The following is a 17,977-nucleotide window of genomic DNA, read 5'->3' on the forward strand; positions in this document are numbered from 1 at the left end:
TCTCCGTACCCACCCATTTACCCCTTCATAATGCCCATACATTTACCCCATATATCATTAAGGGTAAGGAGAAGCACCAGATGCACACAAAAGCCTTGCTTGCTGCGGACATGATCTGGCATGGTAGTGGTGGTTTATATATGAAATCTCTCGCAAAACAGATGCTTTTGATCCACGCTGATACAACCATTGCTCCTGACCGTTTATGAAGTATTTGTTGGAATCATCTGTCGTCATATTCATTAAAATTCCCCTATTTGCTGTTCTATTATCAAAAGATACCTTGCTGAAGCCTTCTGGAAGTGTGTGGCCAGTTATGGTTTCCTTCACAAGCACTGCGTATTTAGGCGCGTTCACACGTGACAATATTCGACTGAAATTGCACGTCGCTAGAAGTACCGAAACACGTTTACACATAACGACTGGGAAGTATCGGCTAGTTGGCGGGAGGAGAATGTAAACAAACTGCTACTCAACAAGATGTCTTCCTCTGGTGACGATGATGATTGCGATCTAATTAAATCATAACAAGTATTCAATCCTCACCTCCAACAACACCCTGTGTAGAGTGATACAGTCATCGGAGAATGGAAGCTATGTCATCGAACGTCGATTTGCGTAAACTTTTTTGGCTGTACTATTAAATTTTAAGGTCCCAGATGTACTCTTTTTCCCTCACCATCTTCAAAACCTTCTTCTCTAGTTAAATCTTTATATCAACACCACGTTTTCAGACCTTTCTCCGTGATGTCACAACGTAAACAAATTCACAGATTGACTAAACAAGACTAACATGTTGGTTTTGCTTTGCAACTGTTTTTTCCAGTCGCTAGGCATATTCAGTCGGAAATTTCAGTCACAAATTGGCACTTGTGAACGCGGCAACGCGCCTTTACAAGCTGCTAGCGCCGCTACTCGATGCAAGCATGTCAACTTGTCAAGTGATGAACCATTTGTCTTGTCACAAGAAAGGCAGCTTTTTTGCTCATGTCTGCAAAATACTCACAGGCTAGTGCGCGCTGCTTTTCTACTTAAGTTTTTTTTTTTTTTCATTACTAAAAATTGGCAATTTGCTAATGACAATTAGGTTCATCGAGTAGAGGCTCGTCATTTGGCATTTGACTCGCATTTTTTCATGGAGATCAATAAATTTGGTGGTGAATTTAATTGTCTTTAATTTTTTACGCTGTGTTGCGTACCGACACACACACCAGCAAAGAGCCCAAGACTCGTATAATACCGGTAGCAGCGTTGCAATTCCGTAGATGTGATCCCCGGAACATGTGAGAGAGAAAGAGAGAGTGAGAGAGGCCGGGAGTATTACGTACTCAATGGAGAGGCTATTTTTAAATGTTGCCACAGAAAGTAAAGTGCTATGCAGACTCACAGACTCAAAGACTGTTTAAGGACACACCATGTCCACTAGAGCTGAAACTGAGGTGGGATGCAGCTTGAGTGATTGAGATTTGCCCATGACTGTCTGACAAATTGACAATACTGCCCATCTCTTGTAAACGAAAGACTTAGCGAAAGAAAATAATGTGTATATTGTATTTGGGACGGGAGGAATTACAGACTATAATCTAGGCTTCCTTGGTTGATTTCCGGCCATTTGGCGACCTCTCGACAGTCATACTGCGTATTGAAAGGAAAAACGTAATTGTGATTAACACTCCGCATGTACTTAATAGAGAAGATACATACAGAACCTAGTCGGGAAGCAGAGATAGCCGGAGGGACCTTTATATTAGGACAGCGCCATTATCACTACCACTATCAGCATCAGTAGTATTCTCATAAGCATCATATCTACAGTAGCAGCTACAATCAGTTTCCCCTTTATTACTACTACTCTTTCTTCATTTTCATTATAACAGTAGAGACCTAAAGATTGCTTTGTTAGCCCTTGCTGACAGGCGTTTCATTCTACCAGCTCCTCTATACCCTTGCTTGCCCTATTGTTCTCTCTGTCATGCTGTATGAAAGACATCAGTTAATGTGAATATCAATAACGAGATTTAAAGGGCCTACCAAGAGTGTATGATTTCACTGCACTAGTGGATGCAAAGTTATTTTCCCTATTTATGCATTGTTAAGTGTAATATCTGGCTAAGGTGATATGAAGAGTATTATAATAGTGAGGTAAGTGTGCAGGACCTCGCAAGCAAGTGTAATCTATCGCACATGTCACAACTAGATGAACATACATATATACACACACACACACACACACACACACACACACACACACCACTAAGAGCACACAGTAAGAAATTATAATAATAAACAATAAATAAATAAATACAAAAATCAAATAAATAGGAAAAACAATAATAATAATTAAAACAAAAAAAATCTAGTAAATTGTAAAAAAATGCATACAAAGTAAAAATAAATAAATAACAATAATAAAAATAAAGTGAGCAATTCTTTTTTATTCTAGTTTTTCTGCCAGTGCATCAGCCAGAGGAATGCATTGATAGACAAAGTTATCTGTGCAAGAATTCACTGACTTAAAAATCAATACAACAAATTAAAACAAAGCACATTTTAAGTCTGAATCAATCCTAAAAAAAATAAAAGTAGGTAACACACACACACACACCTGCAACAGGGACATAAAGAAGTTAAGTTTTCCTCATAGAAGCACCAAGGTATGGAATAGACTGGAGGGATAGGTGGTGTGTGCAAGAAATATTCACGAGTTTTAGGAAAATTTGGATAAAACAGTTATGGAGACATAACATTGTAAGCTTAGCTCCTCTCCTATATGTTATAACTAGATAAAAACAACTAAGTGAACACACACACACCACTTTCAGTTTACTTACTGTATTTCAATACAGAACCATTAACAACTTAACATAACCCCACAATGAAGGACATAAAAATGGAGTGATAACATTTTTTTTTTTCTATTAATTTGTTACAGCAGTGTAGGAAGACATGAACATGAGTTCACATGATGGAAATATATGTAGTTGCCTCTTATTGACATTTAGCTAATATCCAGCTAGGCAATTTTTCTCTTTTTTGGGGTTGGTTTAGGAGTAACTGGGGAAGTCAAGGTGGAGGAAGTGATCTGTTGTGCCTTTATTCCTACAGTAGCTGTCTCCTTCTCTATCTTTTCCTGTTTTCTCTTTGCAATCTTGTTAATTTTCTTTTTTCCTTTTTTAACCCCAGCATTATTGCCAACAATTGAGATTTTACTAGCATTCTTAATAATGGTTGGTGTGCCTGTGAGTTTGCTATTTGATTTCTTTTTCCTATTTTTTCCCACTTGTTTCATGTTTATTACACCTTTGTTATCCTTAATGCTGGTTAATGTGATCTTTTTTACATTCTCCTGTCCCTGGTCAAGTGTGTTACTGTCATCTCCATTGACAATTACCTTTTGGGGAGAACTACTTTCATTGTTTCCTTCCTCTACCTTGTTTGTGTCATGCTGAACTGGAGTACCTTCATTGTCTTTAACTATAGTGCTATCTTCTGAGAGTTTTTTTGTATTTTCATTTTTCTTAGCTTTTTCTTCTGCAGAAAGAGGACTAGAGTTGTTGATGTTTTCATTCTCCTCTTTCTTTTTCTTCATCTGATTTCCCTGTTGCTTGCCACCTTCATTTCCGACTCCTGCTACTCTCTTCACTCCCTTCTTTTTCTTTTTCAATACCTTCTTTTTTATATTCCCCTGTCCCTGGTCAAGTGTGTTACTGTCATCTCCATTGACAATTACCTTTTGGGGAGAACTACTTTCATTGTCTCCTTCCTCTACCTTGTTTGTGTCATGCTGAACTAGAGTACCTTCATTTTCATTTTCCTTAGCTTTTTCTGCAGAAAGAGGACTAGAGTTGTTGTTGATGTTTTCATCTTTCTTTTTCCTCATCTGATTTTGCTGTTGCTTGCCACCTTCATTTCCGACTCCTGCTACTCTCTTCACTCCCTTCTTTTTCTTTTTTAATACCTTCTTTTTTATATTCCCCTGTCCCTGGTCAAGTGTGTTACTGTCATCTCCATTGACAATTACCTTTTGGGGAGAATTACTTTCATTGTTTCCTTCCTCTACCTTGGTTGTGTCATGCTGAACAAGAATACCTTCATTGTCTTTAACTATAGTGCTATCTTCTGAGGGTTTCTTTTCATTTTCATTTTTCTTTTTCTTCATCTGATTTTCCTGCTGCTTGCCACCTTCATTTCCGACTCCTCCTCTGTTCACTCCCTTCTTTCCGGCTTTCTTGGGATTACTTTCATTGTTTCCTTCCTTTACCTTGCTTGTGTCATGTTGAATTGGAGTATTTTCCTTGTCTTTAACTACAGCTATATCTTCAGAGAGTTTCTTTTCATTTTCCTTAGATTTTCCTCCAGCAGAAAAAGGACAGAATTTGTTGATGTTGTTTTCATTCTCCACCTTCCTTTTCTTCCTCTGATTTCTCTGCTGCTTGCCACCTTCATTTCCAACTCCTGCTCCTCTCTTCACTCCCTTCTTCTTTCCATCTTTCTTGGAACTGCTGTAAGAAAGAAATTTTTATGTAGTACTTTCTATAAGGCAAAAACCTGGCCTGTGCCCAGATGGGTACTTTTGCTATAAAACTAACATGCTATTAATCTATCTATATCTGTACAACAGGCCAGCAATCACACAGGATGGCCCAGACAAAACACAACACACTCATACATGTGATTTCTATATTGATAAAGAGAAAAGTTTATCAGCACATTCTACCACTTCTAAAAAAAAAGGGCTTACAAATGCCTTGCAATGAACATTTCAGTGCCCAAGGGATGAGAATGAAGTCTGACATAACATGGAAAGATAAGAAGAGAGTAAGACTTATAAATAAAGGAGAAAAATACAGAAGAGTTCTTGACTGTAAATAAAAAGTGGACATGAGCAGAACATATCAAGTGCATGGTCAATGAGAATGAAAAAGAGATAATCTAGGCATGATAAAGAATGTAGATAACTTGACAAGATAACTCGATAAGAGAGAGAATTTGCCAAGGTGGATGAAAATGAAGTGGCATTCATACATATAAATAGAAGACAATAGAGTCATGATGATAGGGAAGCAGAGTATATTGATAGTGACAATCACGAATAGATATTGAAATCAGATTACAATATATGTAAAATGAGTGATAACAATAATAGTAAGAGTCAATGATGAAAATCTTCACCACCACCACCACCACCACCACCACCACCAAAAGAAAAGCCACAATAAAAAGTAATAGGTAATATCAACACCACATTTTGAAGAGGCAGGAAAAAAGTTTATGCTGTTGTCTTGCTGTGGAAGTTTGAGGCCAGTTATGCTATGTCTAAGTGTCATGGGCCAAAAAGTATGTAAAAAAAAACAAAATTAAATAAAAACATGGAACACTACCATTCTGTAGTGATCAGAGAGAGAGAGAGAGAGAGAGAGAGAGAGAGAGAGAGAGAGAGAGAGAGAGAGAGAGAGAGAGAGAGAGAGAGAGAGAGAGAGAGAGAGAGAGAGAGAGAGAGAGAGAGAGAGAGAGAGAGAGAGAGAGAGAGAGAGAGAGAGAGAGAGAGAGAGAGAGAGAGAGAGAGAGAGAGAGAGAGAGAGAGAGAGAGAGAGAGAGAGAGAGAGAGAGAGAGAGAGAGAGAGAGAGAGAGAGAGAGAGAGAGAGAGAGAGAGAGAGGGGGGGGGGAGGGCTCACTTAGCTGCCAGCTCCCTTGCAAGTATGAAAGAGTTAGCCAAAAGATGGCGATAAATCTCTTGATACCTCCCTCTTAAAAGATGTCAAGTCATAAGATGGAAATACAGAAGCAGGCAGGGAGTTCCAGAGTTTACCAAAGAAAGGTATGAATGATTGAGAGTAATGGTTAACTCTTGCATTAGAGTTGGACAAAACAGGGTTAGAGGAAGAAGAAAGCCTTGATCAGCGAGGCTGCCAGAGGAGAAAGGCATGCAGTTAGCAAGATCAGAAAAGCAGTTAGCATTATGGTATGTATATATATATATATATATATATATATATATATATATATATATATATATATATATATATATATATATATATATATATATATATACACACACACACACACACACACACACATTGTGTAAGGGGCAACCAAAATTGTTCTATAGATTCATAAATGGAAAAATTAGACAGAGAAACAATAGAAAGGTTAAAAGGAGAGAACGGGATGGTGGAAGACCCAAAAACTATGGCAGAACTATTAAATAATAAATTCCAGGAGGTCTTTACTAAGGAATCTAAATTTGAAAGGCCACAGTAATAGAGAGACAGTCTATATGAAAGAGATTAAAGTAACCAAGCTTGAAATAAAAGAATTAATGAAGGAACTGGATGAAGACAAGGCAATGGGACCAGATGAAGTCTCAGGCAGAATACTGAAAGAATGTAGGGAAGAACTAGCAAGTCCTATATACAACATCATAAAATGCTCAATAGAAAATGGAACAGTACCAGTAGAATGGAAAAGAGCTGAGGTGGTTCCCATATATAAGAGTGGAAGGAAGGAAGAACCTTTAAATTACAGACCGGTATCACTAACTAGTGTAATATGCAAGATGTGTGAAAGAATAATAAAGAAACAATGGATCAAGTTCCTTGAAGACAACAAATTAATATCAAATAGCCAATTTGGTTTTAGGAAAAGACGGTCTTGTGTAACTAATTTATTGAGTTTCTATTCTAGAATAGTTGATAGAGTACAAGAGAGAGAGGGATGGGTTGACTGTATTTATTTGGATTTAAAAAAGGCGTTTGACAAAGTGCCACATGCAAGATTACTATGGAAGTTAGAGGAGAAGGGTGGCTTGAAAAGAAGCACATTGAGATGGATAGAAAATTATTTGAGGGGGTAGTTAAAGATATGAAGTCCAAGTGGAGAGCAGTAGAAAGTGAAGTGCCACAGGGGTCAGTATTGGCACCAATACTTTTCCTCATTTATATTAACGACATACCAGAAGGAGTGAACAGCTACATAAATCTGTTTGCAGATGATACGAAACTGTGCTGAGTTATAAAGCAAAAAGAGGATTGTGAAATACTGCAAGAAGACCTAAATAAGATCTGAGAATGGAGTAAAAGTGGGAAATGGAATTCAATGTGAACAAAAGCCATGTCATGGAAATGGGAAAGAGTGAAAGACGACCTGTGGGAATCTATAAGATGGGAGATGGAGTAGAACTGGAGAAAGTAAAAAGGAAAAGGACTTAGGAGTGACGATGGAAGAAAACAATCAACCAGTAAGCCATATTGATAGAATTTTTAGAGAAACATATAATTTGCTAAGGAATATTGGAGTAGCATTTCACCACATGGACAAAGAAATGATGAAGAAATTGATAAGTACTATAATAAGACCCAGATTGGAATATGCAGGAGTAGTGTGGACCCCTCAAAAAAGAAACACATAAGGAAATTGGAGAGACTACAAAAAATGGCTACAAGAATGGTTCCAGAATTTGAAGGGATGACATATGAGGAGAGACTAAAGGCTATGGATCTACCAACCCTGGAACAAAGATGGGAGAGAGGAGACCTGATACAAGTTTATAAATTGATCAACGGAATGGACCAAGTGGATAATGAGAAACTGATCCTGAGAGAAGAATATGACATTCGAAGCACAAGATCGCATAGTAAAAAGCTGAGAAAAGGAAGATGTCTGAGAGATGTTAAAAAATATAGTTTCCCGCAAAGATGTACTGAGACTTGGAACAACTTAAATGAAGAAGTAGTGTCTACAACGAGTGTGCATACTTTTAAAGTAAGATTGGATAACTGTAGATATGGAGACGGGGCCACATGAGCATAAAGCCCAGGCCTTGTAAAACTACAACTAGGTAAATACAACTAGGTAAATACACATACACAGTAAACCTCACTATATCGGATCATTTGGGGGGAACCCCTTTTCAAAATATCCAAAAATCCAAAAAATCTGATGTCCAGCTGCCCGCCTCGAAAAATGCTAAGTGTCTCATATATATAAAGAAATTGGTTGCTATACGGAGCCTTTTATACACACATATGTATGTACTATGCATCACAAGGCACAAATCACAAATAAGGCAAATGTTCGTAGTTGTGATCGGTAAGGCAATACAATGCAGATTGAGTCACCCCCACGCCAGGGGATGCTTGGCACCAGCCAAAGTAACAGATATCCAACTTACCCATGTCCAATATATATATATATATATATATATATATATATATATATATATATATATATATATATATATATATATATATATATATATATGGATAGTCAACTCTCAATTAATGTGAGGGTTACATTCCTGGAGACGTCACGTTATTCAAAATCACATTATTCAAACATAATTTTTTCCTTAGAAATCAATGGTAATGGGGGGGTTAGGTTCCTGGCCACTGGGAAAGTCTATCTATATTGGGGATTTTGTTACTGAAACTTTGAAAAAAAAAAATTAATACATCACTAGGTCACGGAAACAATAAAAACACACACACACTTGCACATCTTTCTTGTCCGGGTAATTAGAAAATTATTACTCAACGTGATTTGTTGTATGATTTTATATGCTAGGAACATCATCCCATATTCATACATCTATTATTAGTGCATTAAACAAAATAAACCATGAGTATAATTTGGTGGTAGTTGGTAGGAGTGTCTATTTACCATCAACTCAGCTGACTGAGCCATGCAGTCCAGACCACACTGCCTCACCATTCCACCACAGGCAACATAGAAAATTTTACAAAGAGAACCAGCCCTATTACTGCTTGGAGCGTAATTTATAGACTTTTTGAGCCAGGAAAAGTGCCTCTAAATAAAAGCACTGATGGCCGTATAGTGGCCTTAACAGAGGAGAGAATTGCCACCTCCTTCAACTGTAGAATCTGAAGAAAATTTGGGAGATGGAAAAGCAGTGATTAAAGCTGGCAGTGGCAATGTTGTTCTTGTTGTTCCTCAGCCCTGTTCATTCATTAAGGCTTTGTTATCACCAACAAGCTACCGACAAGTTTCATGTGTTCCACCCCTGGGTTTGGTTCAAATCCTAATTTTTTGTAAAGTAGGCCATCTGAACAATAACCTATATATTTTTATGTTTCTAAAGTCAATTTATTAGTTAAAAAAATAATAATAAATAAATAAATTTTAAAATAGGTAATAATAATAGGTATTTAGTTAAAATTTATGCAAAGGTAATTATAAAGATATGGGTCTTGGTTCACCTTTGCAGCGAAGGTAAATCCTACCTAATCGTTGCTCTCTCAAGCTGTGGGAAGGCAGCATTCGCTCTTAAGGAAACCAAATTCTACCGGTCAGTAGCTTTCAACTGATGAAGGTGGACAGTATTGTTTAAGAATCTGGCTGAGAACATCTCGGTGCGGTTTGCGCCAGAAGCAGTGTGGGTGTGCATGATGTCATTGAGTTGCATTTATCCACGTTAAATTGAATAAATTTGGTTAATCAAAAACTGACTGTACATATATCAACCCTCTCACACACAGGATTCATGTCAAAATGTTTTCATGTGAAACTGTAATGATGCATATGTACATTTTCAGGTGTAAATACATAAATTTTTTGTAAGTAAAAAATGAGCATGTTTCACAAAAGTAATGACGCTTTTCAATGTAGGCAGCCAGTTAAATCATTTGCCAGTTTCAGCCTGTGTCTGCATCTAATCCAAGATGAATGCTGACTTAATTTTTCTTTACTTTCTTGAGATCTGATTGACGTCACAACGACGATAGTATCAATGAAAACATCATAAAAAGACAAGTCTAAATAACTAAGTAATGAACAAAAAGCTCACTGAAGTCATTAATTTTTTTTAGTTTTGTATATTTTTGAGGGGAAAACATGAAATTACTTTTTTGGTGTGATTCACCTCGGTTGCCTCCTGGTCACCCAGCCAGTCTTCCCCATTATGGAGCAAGCTCAGAGCTCATAGACCGATCTTCGGGTAGGACTGAGACTCCACACACCGGGAAAGTGAAGCCACAACCCCTCGAGTTACATCCCGTACCTATTTACTGCTAGGTGAACAGGGACCACACATTAAGAGACTTACCATCTGCCTTGCCGCTTATTGGGATTCAAACCCGGCCCTCTCGATTGTGAGTCAAGCGTGCCCACCACTACACTACGCAGGGTGTGTGTGTGTGTGTGTGTGTGTGTGTGTGTGTGTGTGTGTGTGTGTGTGTGTGTGTGTGTGTGTGTGTGTGTGTGTGTGTGTGTGTATTTACCTAGTTGTAGTTTTACAGGGCCTGGGCTTTATGCTCGTGTGGCCCCGTCTCCATATATACACTTATCCAATCTTACTTTAAAAGTATGCACACTCTTTGCAGACACTACTTCTTCATCTAAACTGTTCCACGTCTCAATACATCTTTGTGTGTGTATTTTACCTATTTACCTAGTTGTAGTGTGTGTGTGTGTGTGTGTGTGTATTCACCTAGTTCACCTAGTTGTAATTTTACAGGGCCTGGGTATCATACTCGTGTGGCCCCGTCTCCATATCTACACACATCTAACTTTCCTTTAAAACTATGCACTCTCGCTGACACCACCTCCTCACTCACCTATTCACACCTCCACACATCTCTGTGGAAACTATATTTCTTCATCCTTCAAGCATATTCCTTGGCTATCTTTTACTATGTGATCTCGTAGTTCGATTTAAATTTTCTTCTCTCAACATCATTTGCTCATTATCCACTTCATCAAAACCGTTCAACAGTTTATAAACCTGTAAAATCCTCTTTCTCTTCTTTGTTCCAAGGTAAGCAAATTAATTTCTTTTAATCTCTCGTCATAGGTCATTTCTGCCAGTTCCAGAACCATTTTTGTTGCCATTCTCTGCAATCTCTCCAACTTTATATGTTTTATAATTAAACCACGCATATTCCAATTTTGGTATAATTACCGAAGAAATTAATTAGTACGGTAATTAGAACAAGATTGGAATATGCCGGGGTGGTTTGGTCCCCTTATAAAAAGAAGCATATAAGGAAGTTGGAGAGATTGCAGAGAATGGCAACAAAAATGGTTCTGGAACTGGCAGAAATTACCTATGAGGAGAGATTAAAAGAAATCAATTTGCTTACCTTGGAACAAAAAAGAGAAAGAGGGGATTCAATACAGGTTTATAAACTGTTGAATGGTTTAGATGAAGTGGATAATGAGCAAATGATGTTGAGAGAAGAAAATTTAAATCGAACTACAAGATCGCATAGTAAAAAGATAGCCAAGGGAATATGCTTGAAGGATGTGAAGAAATATAGTTTTCCACAGAGATGTGTGGAGGTGTGGAGTAGTTTGAGTGAGGAGGTGGTGTCAGTGAGGTGTGTGTGTGTGTGTGTGTGTGTGTGTGTGTGTGTGTGTGTGTGTGTGTGTGTGTGTGTGTGTGTGTGTGTGTGTGTGTGTGTCCATCAGGGCAGTGTCTACTAGTGTCAGGAAAGTCTGGCAAGTGGAGGTGATAGAATACAAGCATGTGGAAGTGCCGCATGTGTGGTACAGTCTCCCCTCCCTCCTTTTGTCCAATGTGACATCCCTGACAAACAAAATGGATGAGTTGATTGTGTCAATGAGATCAACCTGCGTGGACATAGTTGTGATCACTGAGATGTGGAGAATAGTGCCTGAAGTGTACAAAATGCAAGACTTCCAGCTCTACCACCACCTCATGACTGGGCACAGAGCAGGTGGTGTAGTGGTGTCTATAAACCACTTTGCTAGTGTGCTATTCTTAAGCCTCCTCCCATCTCCCTCATGTATATTTTCAGTATGTATATGTTGCAATTCCAATAAACTGTATATCATTATTATTATTTTTATTCATTAAATACAGGCAACCCCCGTTTAACGAAGGTTCACACAACGATATTTCACAACGAAGGTTTCGTTTCACTACCATCTGCTCGTTTAACGAACACCAAACTCGCTTTAACAAAGTTTTATCCAGGTAATTTTTTCCAAATTTGAAAGCCCCACCGTATCATGCAAGCTGACAGGCTTTTGAATACACCAGGAGCTGCTGGTACTAAGGCCTGCCTCAGGAGAAATCCTGGGACACCTGTAGAATAAAGATCAAGATCACGCCTCTCGTGGACAACACAGGCGCTGCCGATACAAAGGCCTGACTCAGAAGAAATTCTGTCACCTGTAGCATCAAGATCAAGATCAAGATCACGCACCACTCACTCCCCAGTCAAAACATAACAGCGTCACCAGCAGCTCATCTTCCCTAGTTCAACTTACCACCAAAACGCCTGCAATGTGGCCTAACGTTCCTAAGAAGTCCAGGATGTGTCTTACTCTCGAAGTGAAGCTGGGTATTATTCACAGACAAGAGAGAGGCCAGAAAACTAATAACATTGCTTGCCACCATCTTGACTCCATCTACTGTCTACTATTTTCAAGTCAGCAGACTCTATTAAGAAGGCTGGTGAGACCGCATCTTCCTTGAAAGCTAAAAGAACCACCTGAACTCGTGACTTTACAATGGATAAAATGGAAAGCCTTATGGAAATGTGGTACATAGTTTTGTATGCAGTACAATGATGCGCACTTTGTTTACATTCCACAGGTTGCCGGTTAGTGTATTTCCCGTTTCACTCTCCCTCCCTTCATAAAGTTAAGATCATCAACATTATAAAGTTACGTACATACATACATTAGTGTACATTATGATGACTTAAATTAAACTACCTAAATGTTTAACTTCATAATTTTTACTTTCATTAAACCTTTTACTGTACTATGATGCACTCACTTTGTTTACTCAATGGAAGTTCAAATCAGGGGTTAAACTTGTTATAATCGGTTTGCTTAAAGTTTCGCTTAACGAAGTGTTTTTTGGGAACGTAACCCCTTCGTTAAGCGGGGGTTGCCTGTACTCTGAAGGTGGTCTGACCCATCAAATAACTCCCAGTAGCCCTGTATCTTTTCCACCTGCATTGTGTTTGTCATGTTAGGGTGAGTTCAACTCCTGAGCAGACTCATATTAAATTCATTGTAAATGCTCTTCTTCAAAATCTTTCATATTAGGGAGGCAGTGGCGTAGAGGATAAGGTGGTGAGTGTGGGATCAGGCAGACGTCCACACGTAGGTTCGAATCCCACCACATACCGCTTTGAAGCTATGTCATTTGTCAAGTGATTTAAAGTTACCTACATGTCATCATGATACCCAGGTTCAAGGTGCTTACACTAAAGATGCACTTAGGTGGTGATATGGGCCCTCATATCGTACCACTATAAATAAAATTGCCTGTGCCACTAATGTGCAGAAGCTTAACAGCGCAATAGGCCATAATATAAAAAACACTAATTCATAGTGTTGCATTTTTTCTGGAATGTGTTTCACAGTTCCAGAAGTGAAAGGCAATACCCCCAAATAATCAATGCATAGGGACATTATTAGTATTTATTTTATTAATTGATTGTTCTTTACTTTGTTTTTTTATATACTGTATGTTCAAAATCAATTTTGTCACAGAAATCCCAGTTTATAATTAGACCAAAGCTAATTAAGAAATATGATATCTAAAAAACAAGAAGTAAAACTACATTAGGCCTAACCCTTATGGCTGGTAGTAGCTACTGTAACAGCAACAAGATCTTGGCCAAAAAATAAACAAAATAAAAAAGAAACACTTATGGCTTACACAAAAAGTTAAGAAGTAAATAAATGTTCTAATCTCTCCCATGACACAAACTTCTGAGGTGTAGCAAGATGGTCCATAAGATGATCCCTTTCTATCAGGGATCAACAGGGATAAGTGTGTGAATGATGTGTGTAGAAGTGTGTGGTGCTTTGTGTGTACCAATCCATTGCAGCCTGGTAAAGTGGATAAAAACAGACACCTCCACATGCCATACACTCACAGGAATCTCCGCAGTGCTTCATTTAACACGTTGTACTCCTTGCGGAAAAACTTGAGTTTGCTCTTGGAGATGCACTTCCTGAAGGCCTCCAAATTCTCATGCAGCTCTTCCCACGCCAAGCTGGACTGAGGCTCCATCCGTCCGTCCGTCTGTACCACAAGGCCATTGCTACTTACTACATGTATTTCTTATATAATTGGTCATTCCTCCAACATGTGGTGGAGAGAGAGAGAGAGAGAGAGAGAGAGAGAGAGAGAGAGAGAGAGAGAGAGAGAGAGAGAGAGAGAGAGAGAGAGAGAGAGAGAGAGAGAGAGAGAGAGAGAGAGAGAGAGATATTCAGTATGAAACAAATTCAATGTTGCAATTAAAAGAATGAACTGAAATATCCAAAAGTCTTGCATGTTTTCTACATTGTCTACAATAATTCATATTCTTATAACTTATTTTGTTTCCACATCCTACATTTTGTAGTGCTCTTTCTACTTTTGATATATCTTTTTGTCATATACACACACCACTAATAATTTTTCTGCCTACCTCTATCCCCAATGCAAACGCTGTACAAGTATGGAGTAAGTTTCACAAGCACGGAGAGTATTCCGATCATACTGCCCTTATAGACATGGTGGGATCAAAAGTTTTGTGTTTTATCAACTCTCTTTCAACAGTCAGTCTTCAGCTTCTCTTTCATTGCCACAATGTTGCATATCTTGTTACCTTCTACCATTGTCTTCATGCTACCTGCTCTTCTGATCTTATCCACTGCATGGCTCCCCTCCTCCCATGGCTTCATTGCACAAGACTTTCTTCTTTCTGTTACCCCTATTCTGTCTACTTCTTGTATGTATTCTCAACCATTCATCCCTTTCTCTGGTAAACACTGAAACTCCCTGCCTATTTTTCTATTTTCTACTTCCTGTGACTTGCATTCTTTCAAGGAGATTTCAAGACATCCTTGAATTGTTTATGACCATCTTTGACTCTGTTTTGGGACAAGCACCTTAGCTGACTTTTTTTTTCCCCCCTTATATTTGTTGCCACTAGCCAATGCCCCTCCTACATAAATAAAAAAAAGTTGATTCACAGGTGTGACATATGTGTTTTTGGGACAGACAACTGTCAGAGTGCATACCTGGAGTACAGTGTGCAGGAGCTTGAAGATGGCAGACACCAACATACCACTGACCTTCTCAGAACCCAGAGCCTGAAACCCAGAAAGTATCTGTCATTATTTGTATATTAAAAATTACCCATCTAGCTTCACTGCATATCTGGAAAGAAAAAATCATGTGGTCTGGCAGTATCAATCTATGATTTACTAACCAACAACTTTATTGAGGAATGACAATTTAGTAGGAAAAGTTAAAATGGTAGTTCAGTAAACACACATGCCAGGTGAATACTGTGGTAGGAAAAGTAAACCACAACCAACATCCACCTACTCCTTCATGATTACCTGTGGTCTGAGAGACAATAAGTGGTGTAGACAGAGTATCTTGTTAGGGGCCAATACCAAATCACTCCTCATTGGTACATTTTGATATTTTCATGAGGGTTTCAAGACATGAAACATTGCATTTACAACTCAACTATTTGTAAGCCCAACAAGGAGCCTTGAACCTTAGCCTCCAAATTCATCTTTCCTACTTGCAGCAAGTAACTAAACCATACTAACTAAAACATACTAAGTCCTACATCATAATAAATTACATGCTCTCCCTGATATAAAACTGGGTTATGCTCCTGAAAATGCAATCATACAGCAAACTTACTGAATGGGAAAAATAGCATAAGAACTTAACATGTGTGCCCCCTAAAACCAATAAAAACCATGAAATATTGCATGAAAATACAGTAATTGCGCAAAACAGTGGTTCTTAAAGTGGTTGATGTCGACCCCCCAGGGATCACTGGTACCATCCAAGGGGTTACTGAATATCTAGCAGATCGAAAGAGGGTCAACAAATATCCAGGGCATCAAAAGGGGAGCAATGAATTACCGAGGAGGAGAGAAGGATGGTGAATATTGCTGCTGATTTGAAGGATCACTGAAGCTTCAATCTGAAATTTCTATAATCTTAATTACAATTTGTAAAAATTTTGAGGAAAATCAGGTACCATTACATAAAAAAAAAAATAAATAAATAAATAAACGTTCCAACAACTTGGCATCTTTCAAGAGAAGTACACATCAAGAAACCTTTCTACTAAAGTGGCCATTGTTTCGGATACGCCATGTTCTTTTTCTATTCCGAGAGAGAAATAGCAGTTTTTATTTTGTAAGTTGTCATACAGCAATGATTCATCTCTCAAACATGTGTTTCTTTATCAGCCTGTCCTGCATTTTAAGAACCAAGATATTCATAAAATAAAACACACATTTGATAAATTTGAAATATGCCATAATTTGTGAAGTTTTGAAAAATCCAACAAGTGGTCAATAGTCTTCATGGGATTGTTATACCCAAAATTAGGTCAACAGAGGTTCTCTATATTGATATATTACTATACTACAAAAACATGTTACAGAAAAATTGATGTGGTTCTTTAGGGGGGATGGAACAACAGTGTGGTTCTGCTTCTTTCTTTGAAGAAGGTGTGCCTCCTGTGGCCCATCAGAGACAAGTAAAAATATAGGGTGCTTAGACTGGCTACTGGTTAGGGTCTAATCTATTATGTGCCACATACTAATATGTCTGGGATTTTTTCTAAATCCATACCATAGTTTAGCTTGTATCTTATCAAACACCCAATTTTTTCAATAAAATGGGATTTCCTGCAGTGCAAAAATAGTTAGGTTCCAGTAAAAAAAAATTGTGTAAAAGTGAAACAGTAATAACTGAATCATGAAAACAAAATGCTCTCTGTGGTACTGAGTGGAACAAATGAGTGTGCACTTGGGATATTGTATTAATGAAGTGTGACTGATTGTGATTGAGCAGCGCAAGCAAGAGGTAGTAAAGACGAAATAACTGTGAAAAGCAAATTATCGTATAATGCTGAATGGGATGGCAGGGAGGGTCTATAACAATAGTAGTATGCAAAGTCAATATAGAGTATATAGGTTGCAATATCCTTTTTATGCCACCATATCTTAAAATTCAATGAATCATGCACAATTAATACCACTACCACCAACATCACCTCCACCAGTGCAACTGCTACAGCATCTCAGGATTATCTATGCTCCTCCACTCTTTACCATCACCACAACCAACCTCAAGTGCTTTGCTGTACAAGTCCTGCTCTACTGCTGCTGCCTCTGGTTTTTTCCGCTCCTCAATCAGCATCTTGTTGTGGTACAGTTGCTCCAGCATCTTCAGTCCTCTGGCCTGCTTGTGCACCTTCATCTCAGGATCAAATGCAAAGCGCACCAAGGTTGCCACTACCCGCCACAGTCCGCCCATGTTGTAGGTGCATGGTTCACTAAATGGCATCCTCTTAGGGAAATGATGGCTGTGGTGGCGAGAGGACAGATCAGATGCTTTATTGGTGATCAAAAGTTGAAATTAAGGAATAGGAATCAGAGGATAAGGTACTAAAGGTTTATGCTTCGCTCAAATATCATACAATGAGAATTGGTAATGGAAAAAGACACAAGTTAGCTGCAGTTTCACTGATATATGTCACTTATTTCCTCAGCCTTCGCAATTTCACAATTATTCTCATACATAGCTCAGGATTGTTAAGAAAAATTGATGAAATGAAATGAGATTCAGAGACATGAAGATTAATATCCACTTAATGATATATGTCCAACCAAACACTAAACAACAAATCCTTAATGCAATCCCCAGTTAACCACAGCGACAAGAAAAAGTAGCCAAGCCAAGACAAAGATGCCAGTGGACTCACGTCTTGGTGAATAAAGTTTCCAGATGGGTCACATATGTGGTAGTGAGGAAGTTGTCTGGCTGTTTTACTGCCTCTTCATCCATCCCCAGCAGCAGGCGTCCACAGTGCATCAGCTGGGCATAACACGATTGAATCACGAACAGGAACCTCTTAGGTACTGCAGAAAAGGAGATAAGATAAAGGAGAAAAGGAGATAAATTATAGTGAAATATTAATCTGCAAGTGTAAAATCTGCATTCATAAA

At 38.3% G+C, this 17,977-nt stretch overlaps 1 protein-coding gene across 4 annotated transcripts in view; it reads right to left on the minus strand.

Annotated features, from left to right (window-relative positions):
• Positions 1–2,896: 2,896 nt before the first annotated feature.
• LOC123505591 (myb-binding protein 1A-like) overlaps positions 2,897–17,977 on the minus strand; it is a 105,287-nt gene continuing 90,206 nt past the window's right edge. The window contains exons 15-20 of one of the 4 annotated variants that reach the window (XM_045257085.1): positions 17,734–17,890; positions 17,097–17,334; positions 15,011–15,082; positions 13,879–14,027; positions 4,036–4,502; positions 2,897–4,005 (exon numbers count right to left, since the gene is read on the minus strand). In XM_045257085.1, the coding sequence (XP_045113020.1) occupies positions 3,014–4,005; positions 4,036–4,502; positions 13,879–14,027; positions 15,011–15,082; positions 17,097–17,334; positions 17,734–17,890 (2,075 nt within the window). In that variant the 3' untranslated portion in view covers positions 2,897–3,013. Of the gene's footprint in view, positions 4,503–13,878; positions 14,028–15,010; positions 15,083–17,096; positions 17,335–17,733; positions 17,891–17,977 lie in introns of all 4 variants that reach the window. The other 3 variants (XM_045257087.1, XM_045257084.1, XM_045257083.1) reach the window with 3 other exon arrangements.

This window comes from Portunus trituberculatus, chromosome 18 (genome assembly GCF_017591435.1).
Source record: "Portunus trituberculatus isolate SZX2019 chromosome 18, ASM1759143v1, whole genome shotgun sequence".
Lineage (NCBI taxonomy): Eukaryota > Metazoa > Arthropoda > Malacostraca > Decapoda > Portunidae > Portunus > Portunus trituberculatus.